We start from the raw sequence: 23,448 nt of genomic DNA on the forward strand, positions 1-23,448 counted from the left end.
ATTGCTTTCATGTCATTGGACACGATCTGTTGGACCTTATCAATGAATCACTGCAAACAGGGCATGTGCCTCAGGCTTGGAAGGAATCACTTGTGGTTCCTATCCCCAAGATTAATGGGACGGATAATGCCGAAGAGTTCCGCCCCATTAATATGTTGCACACATTAGAGAAAATTTTAGAACTAGTTGTGAAAGGCCAGCTGATGGATTATTTGAATAGTAATGATTTGCTAATCCCAGAGCAATCAGGTTATCGAGTGAGTCTGCTTTGAATCTGGTGTTAGCAAAATGGAAAGAAAAAATGGAGGCTAAAGAAACTATTTTTGCGGTGTTTTTGGATCTAAAACGCGCTTTTGAAACAATTTCTAGGCCCTTATTGTTACAAACATTGGAGCGCTTTGGTATCGTAGGGACAGCATACAAATGGTTTGAGAGATATTTGTGTGCTAGAACCCAGAAGACTCATTTTAAGGGGTTATATACCTTTTTGGTCGAGAAAAATGAGGGAAGTTTGGATTTATTTTTAAGTGCATAGCACCATTTTCATTGCATCAAAGTGATATTTTCTGAAAGTACAGTTTATCAACAACAAAAAATACGTTTGATTTTGAGATATACCAATTATTACTGGAGTAATGGCCGTTTCCTCGAAACGCTATTTTTTGCAGAGGCTTGCGGTAATTCCGATAGAGACTCAGCGGGTCAACCGAAATAAAAAAACTCATATTAATTCATTAGTTTAGAAGTGTGCCGGGTCCTTGAACGATCGCTTTTATGAGTATTTTGTTTTCAGTGCAAACGGAAACGTTTTTCCCAAAAAATGCACGTTTTGAGCGCTAATAATCACATTAAATTTTTTTTTTCGGCAAAATGTAACTGTATGTTTCAAAAAGCGATCGTTTAAGGACCGGCGAGTTTAATAACGAAAATTTAAAAAAAAAGATGAATGAAATCGGTTCAGTAGTTTTCCCGTAATAAGGATCACGGCAAAGTCATTTTTCTGAAAACACTATTCCGAGATAATCGCGTGTAAAGTTTCTAGTTTAGCTTATGCGGCCGTGGCGAGGCGCGCTGCAAATCGCTCTAACTTTCCTCCTATTGCTCAGATCTTTATGAAAATTTGTGAAAATGTTCTTAAGATGTTGTATTTAAAGATAATGCAATAAATTTTTTTCGGTTTTTTGAAAACTAAAAAGGTATAACCCCCTAATTATTCTGAATCGGATTCCATTACTAATACACTAAGTGTACCGCAAGGAAGTGTTTCAGGGCCCATTTTGTTCATTATTCATAATAATGACATGAAGCGAGTATTACGGTTGTTCATTGCGGCCAAGAATCCTAATAACGTTATGGCACTTTTAAATCAAGATTTACATTATCTGGCGAATTGGTTGAAATTTAAACAGCTTAAATTAAATATTAGTAAAACAAAGTACTTAATCATCTCTTCTGCCAACTCCAGACCAGACGTAAATATTGCAATTGATGGTGAGACGATCGATCGCGTAAACGAAATAAAGTATCTTGGAGTGATTATTATTTTTAATAATATGCTACCTCGATATTTTCGTAATCGAATTGATAGGGGAAGTGACTTTCATAGGTAAAACACTAGAAACGCGGATGATGCTAGAACACCAAATTTTCTTTTTGCAAGATCACAGAACTCTCTGTTGTACAAAGGAATAAATTTTTTCAATTCGATGCCAAGACAGGTAAAACGTGCAGTAACAATGGCGGAGTTTAAAAGGCTTTGTATTTCACACATAAAGTCTGTTTTGTAGACAGATTATATAGAATTTTTTGTAAATTAATGACGAAGATTGTAAAATTTATTTATTTTTTTTTAATTTATTAGGTAAACTTAGCTATTATGTTCACTGATGATGATGGATTTTTGTTTGAATTAGTTGTATAATATTTAATAGTAGAGTTCAAAAAAGAGTCGTCTACACATGTTTGAGCCACGCGCGCGTAGACTGACATAGACAATCTGAATATTGAGTACATCAGGATTAAACCCCTGAAATTGAAACAAAAAGCATACCGGGTTGGAAAGTTGCTTTTTGGTATGAAATATCATATTTGCTGTTATTCTGACTTTTGATATTTCTCTGTTTTAACGATTATGAACAAGGGTTGGGAGAAAAAACTGAAAAGGCTTGGGTTTGCCTGTGGACTGTAAAGCTCGTTATCGAGAACTATAGTATCACAGGATCTCTCTCGTAGTTTTGGATCGTTATCTAGAATCAATTCTGATTAGTTAATACTCCTAAATGTTAGGTTCATTTCCTAACCAAGTCCAGATAATTTTTGGGTTGGAAACGTTCTGAATGAGCCTTGGATCCATGATGGTATTGGAAAATCGTTTTTTCACTCATTGTTAAATTATTGGTATTCTTTTGAAGGGTTAATATGTCTGTATTAATAACCAGTCCGTTATTTGTTTGCCAACTGGTCACATTGTATGACTCTATATAATATCTTACTTAGATAAATCGACCAGCTCAAACCGATGTAGGGGTATGAAATGGGACCATCATCATCATTTATTTATTTAGCTCTTTACCTTGTATTGTCGTTTGACATACGACAACTTAGATACCTGGAATCGAGGGGAGGTTAATACGATAAAAAGAATAACACTTTTTAATCCCTGAAAGTACTCCTCCATGTGGGATGTCTCGATCAAGGCGAATAATATTAAAATCATGGAAGTTGAGATCAGTATTCGAAGTACAGACCGTTCCGATAATTATAAATACACTTACGATCAACCGTCATTTCAAATAACGTGCAGTATTCAACCAAACGTTGGCTGCGTCCTGTTGTTTACATCCAAAAGAAACAGATGCTGTCATTTTTTCTAACATTTAGTGCGAAATTTTGAAAATGCGTGGACTTTCTCCCGAGCAAAGAAAGCGAATTGTGCACAAATGGGGCACCGTGAGTGGTCTTTCTATAAGATAATTAGCCAGAGAAGAAGGTATAAGTATCGGAGCAGCTCAAACCGCATTGCGGAAGTATTGTGAAGAGTGCACATTTACTGATGTCCCAAGACGTGGTAGAAAACCCGGGCCTGTTGATCCCACAGTGGACAAAAAGTTTAAGGAATACTACAAGCGGCATCCTTCAGTATCAGTACGAGATGTGGCGAGAAAGCTTGGAACCTCGGCGAGTAACGTTATGCGTGCCAAGGGAAGAATGGGTCTGCAGACCCGTCGGAAACAGAAGCAGCCAAAACGAAATCCAAAACAAGCTGAATCTGTGAAACCGAGAGCTCGGAAGCTTTATGACAAACTTCTGACCAAAAAAATGGGGTGTGTTATCATGAACGACGAAACCTACATAAAACTGGACTATAAGACTCTGCCAGGACCGCAATTTTATCACCGATCACCGAAGGGAAAGGATGTCCCTGGACCAGTGAAAGTCATTTACACCGAAAAATTCGGCAAGAAGGTAATGGTTTGGCAGGCCATTTGTGAATGTGGGAAAATATCTCGTCCATTCATTACGAATGACACAATGAATGGTAAAATTTACGTGAAAGAGTGTTTGCAGAAAAAGGTTGTTACCCATGGTTAAGCAGCATAACAATCCTCCAATCTTTTGGCCCGATCTTGCTTCCTGCCATTACTCTAAGGATGCACTAGGGTGGTATAAAACAAATAATGTCACATGTGTCCCAAAGGAGATGAATCCTCCAAACTGCCCTGAAATTCGCCCTATTGAAAGTTTTTGGGCTTTGACCAAGGCAAATCTTAGGAAGTATGTTGAAAAATTTAAAAAAGATTGGCTTAAAGTGGTAAAAATGGTCGGAGAACACATTGTGCAAAAGCTTATGAGTAGTGTTAAAAGAAAATTTAGAGAACTCGCGTATCCTACGAAAAATAATCCCAACTTGAATTGAAACTGGAAAGAAAACACTTATTATCTATATTTCAGAATAAAATGACCCGAGAAATCCTGTATTTTTTGTTTTATTCAAGAAAGAAGATGTATTTATAATTTTCGGAACAGTCTATAAGCCAAGTTCACAAATAGAAAATGCATCGCATTTGTTTTTATTTATCAAAACTTTAAACGAATCAATTTTTGGTAAAATACTTCTACAATTCCACTGTAAAACAGAGATAGAATCCTTCAGATTAGCAGATGAATTAGGCATCGAAGGATACGATCGCTGCAAGGAGGGGCCATTGAGCAGTCAACTGCTTCATAAATGTTCTAACTGTTGGGAGGAATGCTGTAAGAAAAACTTTTATTGGATCGGGTACATTGAAAGTTTCAAAAATCCAGTACACAATGTCAGAAACTTTCACCAGTCCAGCATTTGATTTTTCAATTGGATGTGCAAAAGGAACAACTGGGGTTTTAGATGTTCCAGGAAGTGCAGGGAACTCTTTCTGGGACTTTAAATTTGCTAGCCCAGGAGGGGTTTGCTTCGGTTTTTCCGCTGCACTTTTAGGTTTGTTTGTACCATTCATTTCACTTTGGGAAATCTTAGGACCTTTTCGGGGAAGTTTAGGAGAGGAAATATTTTCCTCTTTCTAGACTCCCCAGGATTGGCATAAGATGTTCCCGCTGGTGAATCGTCAGAATCGGTTTCATCAGAGGACAATAGATCGAAGGGGTTCGAAGTAACGGGAGAAGTGGTAACGGTCTTCTTTAGCATGTCAGCGTAGGAACACTTTGAACGCTCTTTGAGAGACCGTTTTATTTTATCCCTGCGCTGCATATACACCGCACATGTCGAGAGCTCATGCAGATTTTCCCCGGGTTAATACACTTTTCAGCGTTAACACTGCAAAAATCTTCCGCATGAGTCTCCCCACACTTACCACAACGTGCCTCATTGCAGCAGAAGGCGGCTGTATGGCCTAACTGCTTGCAATTCAGGCAGTTCATGACGCGGGGCACGTAGAGCCTCACAGGGAGACGAACCCGGTGGATCGAGATGTGGCTTGGTAGTGCAGACCCGGCGAACGTAACTCGAAACGAGACTGACGGAGTGTAAACTTTTTCGTCACCGACTAGCGATACCGACCGCAATTGCTTGCAGTCGAGCACCTTCACATCCTTCACAGGACATGTGCTGTTCTTATAGCACCCTTTAGCACTTTTTAATATACACTCGACGGAAACACTCGAATCGGTCACGACACCGTCGATCTCCACATCTCTAGCGGGTACATAGACACGGTATTCTCGTGTAAAGAGCTCGGAGCAAGCTATATCGTTGGCCTCTTTAAGGTCATTGACCACGACACGGAGCTTGTTCGGCCTGATTTTAGAAATTTCAGTCACAGCTTCATAGTGTGAACTCAAGTCTTTCGAAATCTGTAATATATTCAATAATTTCGATTTCGGCCCTGCTTTAGGCCTGAGGTAAACTGCCACTGGAAGCGTCGATCCGTCTGGATACAACCAGACTTACGGTCTGGAGTCAACCAACTTACGGTACCGCCACACACTCGGAAGACGTATCCACTAAGCGAACGCCTGTCCACCGGATCGTTTGCCCAATCTGCATCGGCGAATGCTTCCATAGTCGGTGTTGAATCCTTCACTGAGAACACCAAACCTAAGTCCAACGCCCCTTTAATATACCGCAGCACCCTCTTGGCGGGCATCCAATGCACTTCCGTAGGACAGCTTTGAAACTGACTCAGGTAGCTGACCGCAGCACACAGGTCCGGTCTTGACGTCAGCGTCACGTACGTGTGACACCCGATCAACTCTCGGTACGGTTTCTCAGTACGCTCGGCTTCCACCCCATTCGTCAGGCGCAGGCGACACTCAATCGGCGTTAATGCTGGGTTGCACTCGAGCATGTTGAAACGACGAAGTAAATTTTTGAGAAATCCTCTCTGGCTAATTCGAGTAATCCTCGCCTCCACGTCCCGGTCAATCTTCATGCCGAGAAACGTTCGCATCTCTCCAATGTTCATCATTTCAAATTCACTCGCCAGGCACTGCTTCACTGCTTTAATCGTTCTCAGCTGACGACCGACCACAAATAGGTCGTCCACGTACAGCACAAGGATAACTTGGTTACTTCCGGATCCCTTTACGTAGAGACATTTATCGCTCAAACTTCTGCTGAACCCTAGTCGTTCCACGAATGCATGGAACTCGCATTCCAGGCCCTTGATGCCTGCTTAAGCCCGTACAGTGAACGTTTGAGGAGGCATACCAGTTCTTTGCCTTGCTCGAAACCCTCCGGCTGTGTCATAAAAATCTACTCGTCCAACTGCCCGTTGAGGAAGGCAGTCTTCACATCCATTTGGTGCACTGCCGTCCTCTGCTCGTTTGCTACAGCGAAAACAGTGCGCACGGTGTCCAGACGCGCCACTGGTGAATAGGTTTCACCGTAGTCGAATCCGGCTTTCTGGCTGAAGCCACGAGCCACGAGCCTAGCCTTGTAGCGCTCCTTCCCATCGGCTTCGTTTCGCTTCACTTTGAATAGCCATTCGCACGTGATTGGTACTCGTCCTCCAGGAAGTTTTACTAACACCCACGTTTGATTCCGCTCAAGAGACTCCATCTCCTCACGAATGGCTGCTTTCCACTTTTCTCAATCCGGTCGTTTCTTCATATCCGCTAGCGAACTTGGTAGGTTTTCCACGAAACTCGTTGCATTAATGGCGAAACCATTCATATCGTAATCCGTATGCCAACCCGGAGGCTTACGGTGTCGTCTCGATTTACGATCTATCGCTGTTTCCCAGGCATTTTCCGTTTCTTCTGCGCCGTCTTCTTGGATTGTTTTATCAGCGGAGCTGCCGAAGGTTTCATCCGCATCTTCGTGGATCGAACCTGCACCTTGCTCGTCCGATTCATCGTCCGATCTTTCCTGTTCATCGCCCGGTCCTTCCGGTACTTTACCGTATTCATCGGAGGTATCTTCAGCATGGCTACCATTGTCGGATTCGCTATCGGATTCGTCTCGAACTGCAGGAACCGGAAACACATCGGAGATGCTGCCAAGCTTTTGACTCTTTTCCAAACTTAATTTTCTTTCACTCTCGACGAAGACTACATCTCGAGCTACAACGATCTCCTTGCGCTTAGGGTCCCATACTCGATAACCGCAGTAAGAGTAGCCCACAAAAGTTCCTCTCCAGGATTTCGCGTCCAGCTTCTTTCTTATCTCTTTGGGGATGTGAACGAAGACGTCTGCTCCAAACGCCCTCAGGCTCCGGACATTTGGCTTCCGTCCTTCCCAAACCTCGTACGGAGTTTTCCGCTGATCAATCGCACTGGCAGGACTGCGATTGGCCAAGTATGCCGCCGTTTGGATAGCAGGACCCCAGAACATTCTGCCGACGCCGCTGTCTTCGAGCATGGACCGAACCTTCTCCACAAGTGTCCGGTTTATTCGCTCGCTCACGCCGTTTTGCTCGGGTGTATAGGGAATGGTCCATTCAATTTGGATTCCCTGCTGCTTGCAAAATTTATTAAACTCGTGACTGACGTATCCCCCACCGTTGGCGCAGCGAAACCGTGAAATACGCGTTCCGAATTTCGAACGCACTAACGCTTCGTACTCTTTGAACTTATTTAACACTTCGTCTTTCGAGTACATCAGCCATACCACCGTGAACCGACTCCAGTCGTCGACGAATGTCACAAAATACTTTTCGCCTTCTATGCTCACCGGCGACACTGGGCCACAAACGTCCGAATGAATGAGTTCAAGCACTCGCTTCGACTGTCGTCCCTCGCGCGCGGAGAAGGGCTTATGCGATTGCTCGCCTACGAGACACGGTTCACAAACGAACTCGCCACCTGATGGCTTCAATTTACTACTCAGTCCTTCGACCATTTCGTTTGCTATCAACACTTTTAAGTTTTTCGCACTGAGATGCCCGTACCGACGATGCCAGAGTTCAAGTTCCTTGGGCACCCGACCGCACGAATATAACACTGATTTGGATGGCTCTTCCCGATTGAAATCCATCTCGTAGAGTTTCCCGCGGCGTACTCCAACTGTAATCACTTCCGAATTTCGTTTAATATTCACTACACCGTCAGCGAACACAATTTTTAGTTCAACCATTTCCATTTTACGAACGGACAATAAGTTCACTCGCACTTCCGGGATGTATAACACGTCTTTAAGAGTAATTCGAATCGGTTTACCACTCGATATGGCAAATGCATGGATCTCACCGTACTGTTTGACGACGATGGACTGCCCTTCTTTCGCTACCGAGAAGCGCATCGGTTCCTTCATCGGCAATAGCTTCTCGAACAGCTTCCGATCGTTGGTCAGATGCTCCGATGAACCAGAGTCAATGATTCAGCTCGTTTTCGGTTGTCCATCATGCTCATCGCTGAGAAAGCAAACACCTTTGTCGGCTTTTCCCAGATGTGCACTGGTTTTTGCAGATTCCTTCTTCTTTTCTTTTGGACAATCGGCAATCTTGTGCCCTTCCCGTTGGCATCCGAAACACTTCCACTTGGAATACTTCTCCTAATTCTTCTGCTGCTTCACACCGCCAGATCCGCTGAATGCAGCCGCTTCCACTTCGGAGCTACTCGACCTGCTTCTACCTTCACCGCCGCGCTTGATTTCCTCGTCAAGCAATCTGCACTTGCAGAACTCCAACGACAGTTTGCCCTCCGGCATTGTTTCCAATGCGGTAACAACGGTGGCGTAGCCTTGCCCCAGCGTTAGTAGCAAATAGCATACGATGTCGATTTCTTCCAGCTTCGCTCCGGTCGACTTATAGTTCCGAATGATTCGTTCGAAGGTTAAGAAGTGATCTTGTAACCTTCCGCCCTCGTGCCGAAGTGTGAGAAGTTTCTTCTGCAGATGGAGACAACTGGCGATACTTTATCGCTGGAACACGCGCTCCAGAGCCACCCAAATGGCCCTCGGGGACTGCTGATCCTGAATATACTCCAACATATATACTCCAATCCGAGAAATCAGCAGCGACTTGCAACGCCTATCGTTTTTTATTCGCGCCAACTTATTTTTCGCCTCCCTCACAGCGACTAGATCACCACCAATAATTGCGGATCTTTCACCGCTTCCTGCTCGATGCAGCACTGAAGTTCGTGTTCCTCCAGTAGCACTGACATCCGGTACATCCACTGCGGATAATTCGATCCATCGAACTGAGGCACGCGGACATTTTCCACTTCTCTGTCCATGTTTTATTTATCACTTTTTCCGCGCTCGCGCTAACTGGGCTCAAAACCTGATAGAATCTTTGTGCAGTGATACGGAAAATTAGAACACGTGGAAATTTAAGGTAAAAGAATAAGAGAACTTTATTATACGAGTTTGCTCTACAGCGTTTGCGAATAGAAAGAAAGAAAGGTTAAGGAAATGTCAAATAAAAATGTGTGCTTCTCTTTTCGGCACACACGACAGCCGTTGGACTGGATACCTTGAATATAGCATTTCTTATGTAAAATTGGCAAATAAAACGATAGGTGATATTTTCATTCTGTGCAGGGCACGGGAAAGAGTCTATATTTCCAAAAATACTCAAAAACAAGGTGAAAAGAGGCAAAACAGACCGTTTCCCGTGCCCTGTCCAAAATGAAACCATCGCCAATCAATTTGTTGACCAATTTTACATAAGAAATGCTATATTTAAGATATCCAGCCCAGCGGCTTTTAATTAGTGGAAATTTGGGTTCATTTTGACGTGGGACTACGTCTTTCTTTTCTATACTAAGGTACATTCTGGGAAAACTGGATTGAACATGTAACGTTTTTGGTTGGCGGAATGGAAGATTTTAGATGCTAATAGCGCTCAAACAACTGTTCTGATTTCAATAGTTAATATACCGTTGGAAAGCTAAAACATACAAGATTTGTATAACATGATAATTTTAGTTGCCATTTTCTCATTACTCCGTGAAAATTGCGGGAAAGTTTGAAGGTCGAATATCCACATACATTTCTTATACGATTGGTAAATTTCCCTAACGCAGACTTCAAAAACATAGACGAAATGATTTCACGCATTCAGTCACTGGCTAGCAATGCCAGCCATTGGCATCGCATTCATCACCCAACGTAAGCGACGAAGAAAGAAAGCAGAGATGCTTCCACGTGATTGGTTCTTCCCCCAATCACCCAAGTTCCCCACACTGAGTGACGCTCAGCGTTGCCAGGTATCCAGATTTAGCTGGATTATCCAGATTTTTGAACATGTATCCAGGTAGACAGCTTTGATGTCCAATTATCCAGATTTTTCATGGATGATCCAGATTTTATCCAGATTTTATTTTCTCTGTTTCGCAAAAAGGTCATCACTTCAATTTTGGCGCGAAATTTTGCAATTTTGTTACTTCAAATTTTGCGTACCCCAAGACTTTTATTCGAAAAATTAACCTTTCACCCCACGAAATGACTGCCAGATTTTTTCCAGATTTTTATTTTGCCTCTTCCAGATTTAAAAAAAATGACCTGGCAACGCTGGTGACGCTATAAAAGGACATTCCGTGTTGAGAGAAGATCATTCACTGGTCGACCGTCAAGGCGAACAGTTCGGCTTCCCTTCGATCTGAGTTGGACCCCGAAACTGGACGTGATCGGCACTGGGGACCATTGGAAGCCGTTGGAAGGGACCATTGGAAGACTTGGAAGCCGTTTGGATGCTGCCGATAGTAATTTGTGTAGGTATAGTGTGTCGTATACCAAGTGTGTGTGTGTGTGTGTGTGTGTGTGTGTGTGTGTGTGTGTTTGTGTGTGTGTGTGTAAGTGGCGTGTGTGTGTGTAAGTGGCGTGTGTATGTAAGTGGTGTGTGGGTGTGTGTAAGTGGTGTGTGCAAGTAGCGTGGGTGTGTCTGAGAAGCGTGTGCTTGTGAGTTGTGTGTGTGTAAAACGTGTATGTGTGTATAACATGTGTGTGCAAAAATGCATTCATCCGAGGTAAATTTATTTATGACAGAACACTTTAATAGGCAACAAGTTAATTATTTTTCCTATTAGTTTGTATGCTATGGTTTATGACAGGTGTATGTGTTTTTTTGTTCATGGATTGTTGTGTATGGTATTTGTATGTTTGGTGTGTGTTATATACTATGGCTATTGCAGAATTGAATCCTTACACCCACAATAGTCCCACATCAAGCCTACGTTTGTGCACTCAAGCACATACCCTTTTACTTTTTTTGCCAGTGTGCGTTGGTTGAAATTTGTCATGGCCAACCAGCGTTGCCGGTGCTATCAATGTTTTGACTGGCTGTCGTGTGCAGGGTTGATATTTGTTGACAGTCTTGAGTGAAAGTGAAAAAAGGCATCCAGAAACGTTATTTTTTTACAATCTTTTCAGAGTTCTCCCTTCCCGCTTTTTGCATGGAAGTGAACTGTCAAAACACCTCATTATATTTCATGCGATGAAAGCAAGACAACAAAATCAGTTTATCAGTTAACGAAGATTGTCAAGGCATCGGTCAGTGTCAATGAAAAAGTGTTTCGGTGAGGTTTATTTTGGTTGAGTAGACTGTTTGTTTTTCTTTTTCGCTTTGAAGTGAAGATCATTTGGTTGGATTTGTCGTCAAATTTTATTCCGTAACCATGAACGATGCGCGCGATCTATTTCATCTGAGTATAACAGCACGTTACTAGGACGAGAATCTAGTGTATCTGAAAGAGTGCTGCGGTCATTGGAAGTGAAAATTGAAAATGATTGGCTGTCATTTTCGAAGAATTTTGCTGAGGAAAATGACTTTTATCAGCACTGGTCGTGTGTGCCAAAAAGAGAAGCACACATTTCTATTTGACATGTCTCTAATGTCGAATTCGTTTTTACGGCAGGACTATCCCGTCCCGGACTACGCTTTGCAGCTGAAAAAAAAAAACACTTTCCGAGCAGTTGCAATGGTGTGCGTAATACCGGTAATACCAGAGGTAACTGTTACTTTTGTTTTGGTCATTATCGCCATTGTCTTTTATCGCATTTGTGCTACTGTACGAAAAACTTGCCAATTTACTGAAAATTGACGAAATAACAAAATAAAATAAATAAAATTCAACCTGATGTTTGACACGCGAAGAACAATAATCAAAGCAAACCGATTTTGACACATTTTTTTTTTTATTTTGACACATACGTGAGAATGTGTTGGTGTCTTCAAAACTGCACTCTGTTTCTTGCGCGGACTGTCCGGGACAGAAAAAGGGTAGTCCGGGATAGTCCGGAAAATGTAAAAAAACAGTGATAGGACAAAGTGTAGTCCGCGGGGTAGCTACACCGCAAAAACGAAAACGACATAATAGTGAATTTGGGTAGGTTTGAAGAGGCACGTTTGCCTTCGCCATGACAATGACAGCAGTCGCCAACCGTTGGGAACGGTTGGCGGCAAAAATAGAAATAATTCTATTTTTTGCAACAACAACAAGCGACGGTCGACCGCTGTGTTCTGATTGGTCGAAAAAGAACGGAACGGTAGCGGATGACCGCTGCAACGGTTAGTCTGATACAGGCTTAACACTCCGCAATCTTTAGAAGTTCATAACATCCAGTTCCAAGTATTTCTGAACCCTGCGCTTCGTAATAACGATATATAGTTAACTAATTGTGAAGATTACTCTAGTGGGACAGTTATGCCTAAAAACTCAACAATGGGACAAACAGACTTGGTGTTTTTTTTAAACATTTTCAGAACAAAAAATTCTTGTTGACGTATTTTTCTGAAAATATACGTAGAAAAACGACGTTTGGTGATGAGAAGTAAAAATGACAAAAAAGTAACATGGGACAATTTTGTAACATGGGACAATTATGGAACGGCAGTGTAGACTTGTCCAGAGAATGGATATTTTAGGTTTTATGTTTCAGAATAATCATGTAGCGAGGATGCAGCTTGACAGAGTGTCGATGTATCGTAAGCTACCCGCTTTTTTACAATGTGACCAGGGATATCTATGATATTGCTTCTAATGCTCGTCAGTGGCGACCCACTGTCATCGCTTACTCACACTTGACATCTACCTCGACAAAGTTGGTAGAACGCGCCCAGACCCTTACTGAACCAAAGGACAGGGATGTACAAATAAATAAATCTTATAACTTAATATAGTTAAAATCAAAATTGTAACTCCCCTCCTCTCACCTTAAATCCCCACTAACTCGTATATATGAAAAATGTACCTCCCTCTTTTCCCTGCTAATTTAGAATTAAAAAAATGTGCTTGGCTGTTTTCATTTTTTTTTTTTCATTTTGCGGTAGATGGTGGGGCAGTTGGAGCCAAGTCTGTCCAACCCCGATATTTAAGGAAGGATAATGGCTGACTGCTACTTGCGGGACTGTATGAATGCCATTGGAAGGGATTGGGGAAAGATTGGGAAGGTATTCGAGCGCTCGAAAGAAAAAAAAAACAAATAAATAAATAAATGATTAAATAAACAAATAAATGATTGAACAAATAAATAAATGAATAAATAAATAAAAACTGTTTTTTTTTGTTAAGGGGTTTTTAACTGCATTGCAGTCATTCAGTCATTAAAAAGTAATAATAATAATAATAATAGTAAAACAAACGATTAAATATAATAATAATAATAAGAGAAAAAAAATCTACATCTGTACTTGGTTTAGAGGATACTTCCCTCTTGTCTGTCTTGAATCTGGTGATTGCTTGGATTGGTTATCGCTGGTTGTTTTGTCTCTTCTCTTATTTCCCTGTCCTGATTTGTTGATTATCGAAGAAATTCTAGGTGTAAATCTGTGAATGATAAAACCTCTCAACGATATCAAACTCATGTTATCGTGTAAGAGGTAGGGCGTAGTTAAAAAAAATTCAGTAGTGTGCTTATGTCAATAAAAAAAATGTTAAGGCGCGGTTTTATATGATTTTGACTACTCAATAGTATAAAGATAGATAAACTAAGGCGGGATACAAAGAGAGAGGGATATAGGACAAGTCAAAGGGGATATATAGGACATGTCATGCTCAACACATTTACTACGCTTCCTGTGGTAATATTTTATAGTCGTTTGGTCGGGTAATTTACTACTTTTTTATAGTTTGTCCAAAGATTGAAGAGTCGTCGCTTGATAGACCTTATACATCAGAACACATATACATACACAAATGCATAGGGCGTTGTTACGTTGAAAAAACAACTAAACTTCATAGCAGAAAGCCAGAACCAAGCTCTCCCCGCTCCATCCTGGGCCCCAAACAATCCCAAACCTATCGAAAGTCAATCGGTACCGCCCCCACACCCCAGACCCGCATTAGAAGCTGTACGAGAAGAGAAATGACACATAAATTATAGATCAAAGCGTGATGCGCAAAGAGTGAGATAAAAAACCTTTGTAACCATAGAATTGAGGTTTCTTATATGCTTAGTAAACAAACTCGAGCTCGGTATTTCGTGAAGAATAGGTGTTGTAATAATTATCCGTTTTTTTAATCACTATCCTTATTTTCTAATCAACAAAATGTAAGTATTCAGTAGAACAAACCTCAAAATTTATTTATTTTTACGAAGTTCATGACACCTTCAAGTGCGTACTTGAGGTCATGCGAAGTTAAATCTGATTTACTAGAACTGTTCAAATAACATAAAACATTAGCAGATGGTTGCCGGGATTGTATGGGACGTATGGGATCGATCCAGAGATGCCAGTCTTCTTGATATGATGTTTGTGCAAGAACCCACTTGTCACGTCCTGTCCTAGTGATGCTGGCCTAACAAGTCGGTCGTCGTCGGTTCGAGCCTCGACTCGGAGGAGACTGTTAAGGCCGAGCCTTTGGTATCCCTATACCGGGTAACAGTGAATGACAGTGAACTCATGTCCTGGGCTCAAATTAATTTGTGCCCGCTGTCAGTAGTGAGATTTTTTTCCCTTTCCTCCTTAGCCCTTGAAACATGACGTGATGCCAAAGGGGTGGTTAAGGCCCAAGCACAATGGATACGTTTGCGTTGACGTTAATTTGACAGAAAATGTATGAAGGGCTGACAAATTGTCGCATACGCAGCCGCAACGAATCCATTGTATTTGGGCCTTTAGTGTCAGTAGGATCGCAATTCGTAGTGCTAGCCCCGCAATCGTCCTGTATACTTGACGGTTGGCTGCGAAATCTGTGTATAGTAAACAGAAGGTCATGTTCTGAATCGGAATGTAGCACCAAGGCTTTGCTTTGGATTGCTGGTAGACATCACACCAAAAATCAACAAAATTTTGCTGGTATCAATAAAAATTTCGTTTGAGTGAAACTATTTCAATGTTATTGAGACTATATATGCAGACATAATCTTTAAAGCGTTCAATACGTATTGATTAATGAACCACCGAATTAATTCTAATATTCATACTACAAGAGGTAAGTTATAGGACAATATAGAAATCATAAATGTTGTACAATACTAACCTTCTTCACGATCTGTGAAACCTGCTGAATCCAGGAAATCCCGCGTACTGTTACCATCCCAAATATGAATATTTTTTTCCTGTAATTCTTTAGCATTTGTACTTCCTTTGATAAACCAGAGCAATTCTTCAGCTACACCTCGGAAAAAAACTCGTTTGGTTGTGAGTAGTGGCATCGTATTATTCCGTAAATTAAAACGCATTTGCGCGCCAAAACATGATAGAGTACCAACTCCTGTGCGATCGATACGTCGTTTCCCATAATTCAATACTTTGCGTATTAAATCAAGATATTGCTTTTCATCTTCATTCTGGCAAACAACTACGCTCTCGGGATTAACTGACATTTTACAATCAGTAGAAAAATATAGTTTTTTTTTTTTCAAATAGTTATACAATATTACAACCTTTCGAATAACGCATTTTTCTTATTGTGAGTTTCTTGTGAGCAGTGTTGCCACATTTCCATCTATACTGGAAGGTGAAAAATCTTTTTATCTGTACTTTTTCCGGAAAAAATCTGTACACGCTCCTTTAATTTTACTCTAAATTGAGCAACTTTGACTCAGTTTTACATTGTCTATTAAAACGTCAAAAATTGAGTAAGTTTCGTTTACCGAACTGAGTAACAGTTACTCAGATTGTCATAATTTCCTACTTTACTCTTTAGTTTTGAGTGGTATTGAAAACATTTAAAAACGTTTCGCTAAAAATAAGTTGTTGTTTGTAAAAACGTGTTGTATTGTTGTTTGAAAAAAGTGTTTTTTATTTTCGTATTAGACTTCCTCCAGATATGAGAATGGTTATGGATTTTTTGGCATGTGTACTTTTTAAAACCTCAAGTCACAGTTCCCGGGTAACAGTGAACCGTAATGCTGCGGTTTTTGATGAAGCTACTAAGGCAGAAGATACACTAATGATTTAATAAGGCTTGGTTTTTTATTACATATATGTATATGCAAAAAAAAAACAAAAATTCGAAAAAAACTTGTGATTTTGTTATAATTGAATGCAACAAACCTCTGGCAGTTTCATTCATCAAAGGGATCAAAAGTCAGAACGAGCAAACTGAGTAGCTTTAACTCAGTTTCATTTCAAAGCGGTAATTCCTACTCAATTTCTGACACATGGCGACTCTACGCATAAATGAGCAATATCATGAAAACTCTGTTCAGAGTAGGTTCTCTTCTAACGAAAGTGAGTGACATCTCACTCGGTGCTTATTACGGGAGTCACTTCACGGTGAAATCAGAGTGAAGTGAACAAAATCCTATTACGGGACTCATGAAAGTGAGAAAAACGTCGCAAAGTGACATTTGCCGTAGAATCTGGGTTGTTGTGAGTCACTTCACGGTGAAATATATTTCACTCTCCCGCTCACTTCACTTTTTAAGACCTATTTCCGATTCCACCTCAAGTGAGGTGACAAGAATCACCTCCGTTGAGTGAGATTGACAGTGAAGTGAAATTGAGAATAGGACAAGTGAAATGAGATTGTTTCCCAGCTCGAAAATCTCTAAGTCCCAGAAAGTAGTTTTTTTCCGTTTTTTAGAGAACACCAGATCTTGACGTGTTCTGCATTTTTAAGACATTCGGCATCCAAAAAATTTTTTTTTTCGGGATCGAAAATTTCCTAAACTAGTTTGCATTTTTTTCATCGAACAAAAAAATGAAAATTTGACCGCTTTAAGGCATGGATCAAATTCTGATTCGTTTTGTTACTGAAGAATAAATCTAATGTTTACCATTAGATCACAAGTCAAACAACCTTAAGACTTACGGCATCTTCGTGGAATCATTTCACCGTTCAAAATGGTCGTGAAATAATTCCACGCGAAACGTCGCTTTTTCCATTCTCACTTCACTGATATGACACTCATAATAACCCAGATTCCGCGGCAGATGTCACTTTGCGACGTTTTTCTCACTTACGTGAGTCCCGTAATAGGATTTTGTTCACTTCACTCTGATTTCACCGTGAAGTGACTCCCGTAATAAGCACCATTATTTCACGACCATTTTGAACGGTGGAATGATTCCACGAAGATGCCATAAGTCTTAAAGTTGATTGATTTGTGATCTAATGGTAAATATTGGATTTATTCTTTAGTAACGAAGCGAATCAGAATTTGATCCGTGCCTTAAAGCGGTCAAATTTTCATTTTTTTTTTGAAAACAATGCAAACTAGTTCAGGAAAAACCTTGAGGTGGAATTGGGAATAGGTCTAAAAAAGTGAAGTGAGCGTGAGAGTGCAATATATTTCACCGTGAAGTGACTCCCGTAATAAGCACCTCAGTTTAGAGTTAAATTTGACGAGCGTGTACCACCCGAAAAAAAATTTACGATGTATTTCGCAGTGAGAACAGTAAATGGACAATGATTTTTATTGTAACCATAAAACACATGATATTGTGAGTTTCACTGAAACTTGTTCGCCGCGCTATAAACAGCAACTCTGAGACCAATGCCCTTCTTGGTTGCCGAGTCGATTTTATTTTCTCCGGGACACTGTAAGCAACAGCGAAAATTAAATCTACCTGCTTTGGCAACCCTTTCCAAAATCAAAACAAACTTCGATTCTGGCAGCACACTGAAGGCGTTAGCAGGGGTGCCAGGTTTACAGATTAATCTAATATAAATTGATATCATAATGCCCAAAACAGAAACCACAAAGTGTGTATATGATGCGATAGATTTTCCTCTGGTGATTAGTAATGCTTTTTAGTCTCCACTGTCTCCAGCAGTGATTTCTTCAAAGATTTTCCCGATACTTTAACAATGATGGTTGATGCAAACGAAAACAGCATACATCTGGCAACTCAGCGCGGCCTTTGATTCAAGCGCGGTGTTTGGATTAGACCGCGTTCAGTTTTGGGCAAATCTCTTAATATTTCTACTGTAAGCTTGCAAACGGTTATTGTCATTACCATGTTTTAACAACGTTTTTTGTTGTTGAACTTTCCACCGATAATAATTTTACCATGAAAAACATTGTCAGTGACTTCTGAATGTTTAGGAAAAATGCCAGGAAAAATGCTGTTAAGATACATAACAACACCCCTTTTTCATGATAAAAATGACAAATACAATTTTTTTATTGTTTTGGACAATAATATTCAATGTAAAATTGATGTACCGTGCTGGATCGAAACTCGTACAGTATCGAAACCCGTACACCTTGATGTTTTTCTTCAGTTTTAAGCATTATAAAAATGAAAATTCATATGATAGTTACATGCACATATCCGTTGAGCTGTTGGCCTTCTGTTAAATTTTACTATGCGCCATTAGGCCATGAAATAAAAATATTAAAAATGAAAAATCAATCGTGAATCGGTTTCAGTTGTCACTTCGTTGTATCGTTAGAGAATTTACTAAGGAAACGTTCTTCAGAAAAAAACGTTTTTCAAGTGGGATATAAGTGTTTTACTCTGTGAATCTTCTTGAAATTGATGGAAAAGGTAAGTCTTTGTCATTTTCGAGCTATATATTGTCTTGTAAATAACTGTATTTATTCAACAAAAACTGTGCCGTACGGATTTTGATTCTTGTTATTTGCTTGAATCTAAATCCGTACAGCGTGTGTATCATGCATATATTGTTGAACTTTCTTCTTGTTTTCAGCATATAATAGAAGAAAACAAGTATAAATATACGGCAAACAATTTCGAACGAGCTGTGACTGAGGTGCGCAAGGGAAAGTCGTACTGGGAAGCTTCGAGAGGTTCCGGCGTTTCGGTTACTACGAAACGCTACGAAAATTGCACTATAGAGATAAGTGACTTTTCACCTACGCACACTAATGAACGTGTAAACTCATGTAAAGTTACTTTTGTTTCCTCCAAACTGTAAATCATCGCATCTCGTTGCTCCGACTTTTTATCACTTTTTACCATTTTTGGTCGATAATGTTCAGCAGCTTCCCCCGATTCATGATCACGAATGAAAAATTCATTCAGAAACGAGTTTAGAACTTATAATAAGTATTCAACTGAATATTTGTCCAGCTGCCAAAAACATAGCATAGCAAACAAAAAGGCGATTTGTAAATACTTTCCTCAACTAGGTGCACTAATACATTCGTACGTAAAAAGGCCATTGCTACTCACTACACGGAAAACGAAAAGTACCCACATTCATGTCGATTTCACTCAACGGAGTCGTTCCGTGCAGGAAGCAAATTTTGAGTAATTGTAGATTAATTTAATAGTAGGTGTATAGCACTCAGTGTAATAATACGTCAAAAATACTCAACGTTGAGTTCACTCTTTTATACTTTATCTTGGGTAGTTTCATTCGATTGATTTAACATTATTTGGAAATAGAAAATAATTGAAAAACAATCTATAAAATCTATCTTAATATTTATTCAAGTACCTTCCAACTTGGGATCATTGGCTTCATCAATTTCCCCTGTTAGCGCCTCCGCTTCAGCTCCATTCTCACAATTCATCGTTAATCTTGTTTTTAATTGACGGTTATTATTAACAAACAGATGCACATAAACCGTTCGTCACTTAAAATCACCAACTCAGTGCCAAAACTACCAATTTTCACTAATATTTGCCACTCACGAAATCAATCTCATCACTCGGGTTTTCAATTCTTCAACCAGTTTGATTTTTCATCCAATGTTGGGTTCAAAATACTCATTGTTGGCTTTTTATCAAAACACCGCCATTGAGTAAGAGCATGTTTAAAATCTATCAAGTTGAAATGACTCAGCGTTCGCATTGCAAAATTACCCAACACGTAAGTTGTATAATGTTTACATCATTTCAGGTAGTTTGTACCCACCGGTTGGGTAGATTTTGTTTTCCGTGTAGAGATCCTCAGAGGGAGAGATAAGCGATGAAAAAAACCACTGATTTGGCAACTGGGTTTCACATATCAGAGGTGCCAGAGTTAGGGATACCATCCGTCCTGATTAGCGAACCTATACATTAGAGAAATGACAAGACACTCACCGTTAAGGCAACTGTCAACATCAAAACGGGCGAGTTGTATCATTTTGCATTGCCGTTATCCGTTTTGATGTTGACTGTTGCCTTAACGGTGAGTGTCTTGTCTTTTCTCTAATGTATAGGTTCGCTAGTCCTGATTTAGCAGGACATGTCCTGATTTTGAGACCCGTTTAGAGCGTCCTGATTTATTTTTCATATTTGAGCATTTGTCCTGATTTTTCTGAATGATGCCAGATATTCAGAAATGGTGAGGATTGTTTAGTACTCATCTTGACCCCGGATAGAAACGGACTCATTTTGAACGAATTTTTTCTTTGGTTGAACCTCGTTCCCACTCGAAAAATGCTGCCTGATGAATCAAAGTTGCAGAATTGAATCGTCCGAGAAATACGTTAAATAAATGAATGAGTGTTTTGGCGTATGTTGCAGTGCAAATCTCAGATTGTGGTTTTATTTATTGATGTCTCAAAAAATGAAAATAGCTTAGATCAAATTTGTGCCAGAAAAAAAGGTGTGCTGATTTTTAACTCCGACCAAATGGTAACCCTAGCCAGAGTGCTTCTCAAAGCGCAATGTTGACTAACTTTTTTATTCGGCTCGTATAACTGATGGTGACGGTGGAAGTCCTGGGGAATAATAAAGTGCATCACAAAAACCGTGAAGGTGTTAAATTTTATGTTTATGTTTAATTTTATATACTTTCATCATTATTCTGTAGACCAAACAAAGGGTTTGTGAACCACCAGTTAAAAATCACTGTGATGAAGCAACTTTGGAGCATTCTCAATTCATGTTTTAGTAGGGATACCATCTGGTCGAAATTAGAAATCAGGACACAAATTTGACTAAGTCATTCTATTCTTCGAAGTATGAGCAAATATAACACGTAATATTTGATTTACTCAGTTTTTTTTACGCGGGGATACGTACCTCGTGGAAAACGCGGTAATAAAGAAATCCGCGTATAAAAACGCGTAATTTGAAAATCCTTCGATTTAAAAATCCGCGTGAAAAAACCATTAATTCGAAAATCCGTGTAGAAAAATACCTAGTAAAAATCTGAGTGTATCTCTGACGATCCACTTTCATCGAACCACTTTGAATTATTACGCATTAGTAGATACTTTGAAAAAAACTTATTTTCAAAGAGCACATTGAGAGTATACAAGCCAAGTGCATCAAATGTACGAGATGTTTATATCCTCTCATTAACAGGAATTCTAAACTTTGTTTAGAGAACAAACTTTTGATTTACAAACAAATTTTTAGACCAGCAATGCTTTATGCTGTACCGATCTGGACAAGTTGCTGTTCAACAAGGAAGAAAACGCTCCAAAGGATTCAGAATAAAATTCTGAAAATGATTTTGAAGCGTCCTCCTTGGTTTGGTACACTCGAATTACATAGACTTACTGGTGTTGAACCATTAGAAACTATGTCAAATAAAATTATTAACAATTTTCGACAAAACTCGTTGCAATCCTCAATTGCTACGATAAGCTCTTTTTATAGCCAATAAGTTAGCAATTAAGTTAGTTATAAATTTACTTCCCCTTTTCTGACAAGTAGGTTTAAATCCCTACGAATGATAAGTCCTAATTGCAAAAGCAAACAAATCCTAACAATTAAAATTACAAATATCTAACAGTGTTGAGAAGTCACCATTTGTGATTGGACACACATACTCATTATTTACTAATATTTATCATAAATACTTAAGCTACTAACATTTCCCCCTCTTAATAAAAAAAATGTAGATACTTTGAAAATTCAACACACGTAAACTGTTTCAACTTAAACTTAACAAATGCCAGATGCTTAATGATAACGGTCAACGCGTGAGAGATTCTTTTTATTACTATAGTGAGATTCAACCAATGAAAAATTTCGATCGCAGTGAGCGTTGCGACCTGAAATCGAAAACACTTACTGAGCAATTCTGAAAAATTCTGCTTATTGCCACACAACAAAATGAAATATCTGAAGAAAATCAGGACAAATGCTAAAATATAAAAAAATAAATCAGGACGCTTAAATAGGACTTCAAAATCAGGACATGTCCTGCTTAATCAGTACGGATGGTATCCCGATGTTTTAGCAATAGAACATGAAAAACGTGTCAAAATAAATATATTCTTTATTGAACCTTATTGCAATACCTTTCAATGTGTAACCTTTCTTGTTCGTTTGGCTCGAATTTTGACATGGGGGCCGTCAATAATTACGTACTTTTTCCACTTTTTCAACTCCCTCTCCCCCCCCCCCCCCCTTGTAAGACATCGTAAGATTTTTTGATACCCCCCCCCCCTCACTCTAGTAAGATCTTACTATATATACTATATATAGATTTTTATTATAGTTTTATCATCCTGAAGCAAGCACAATACTTCGTTTTGATTCAAGTTAATCGTCCTTCCGTAATTTTCTTTTTATGAATTTTACCGTCCACACTTTCATGAACATGGTTATTTGAGCAGCTGCATTAACAATGATTTCTTACGTAAGGTAATCAATTCACCCCCCCCCCCCTACCCTGTAAGACAGTGTAAGAAAATAACACCCCCCCCCCCCCATATTTGCTTACGTAATTATTGAACGGCCCCATGGTAGTTTGGCTCACAACATTCTTTTCGCATATCTCTCCCTCTGAGTATTGCTACCACTCACAAACACTGTTGCCAACTGCACAGATTTATCTGAAAATGTACAGATTTTCTCGGGTTTTTTGGTACAGAATCTGTACCGTAAGATTACAGATTTTCAAGAAAAAGTACAGATAAGTACAGATTTTTCAAATGGTTGAATATATTAGACAATACTTTTCAACAGACTCTGCAACGATACAATGAATGCGATCTTGCAATCCACACACTTAGAATTTACTGTCAAATCTCGGTAATTTGCTGCCGAAAATGACACTACTCGGTTGAAAAATGGCAGCTATTACATGATTTCGTAAATCTGGTTCAACCTAATTGAAATTTTGGCACAAAATATCCGAAATATAGGTGATGATGCATTACCGAGCTCGAGACCCATTCTTAAGTGTGCAAAACTTTAATTGGCAATCGAGCTCCCGCATAATCAATAACCATAAACGGATGATAATCCATATGGTTTAACG

At 39.7% G+C, this 23,448-nt stretch overlaps 1 protein-coding gene across 1 annotated transcript in view; it reads right to left on the reverse strand.

The window, feature by feature from the left end:
• LOC129718672 (thymidylate synthase) overlaps positions 1-15,845 on the reverse strand; it is a 137,113-nt gene extending 121,268 nt beyond the window's left edge. Inside the window, exon 1 of the mRNA XM_055669686.1 lies at positions 15,361-15,845. Within this exon, the coding sequence (XP_055525661.1) occupies positions 15,361-15,706 (346 nt within the window). The 5' untranslated portion in view covers positions 15,707-15,845. The remainder of the gene's footprint in view (positions 1-15,360) is intronic.
• Between the last annotated feature and the right edge of the window lie 7,603 nt (positions 15,846-23,448).

The sequence above is a fragment of the Wyeomyia smithii genome, chromosome 1 (genome assembly GCF_029784165.1).
Source record: "Wyeomyia smithii strain HCP4-BCI-WySm-NY-G18 chromosome 1, ASM2978416v1, whole genome shotgun sequence".
NCBI lineage: Eukaryota > Metazoa > Arthropoda > Insecta > Diptera > Culicidae > Wyeomyia > Wyeomyia smithii.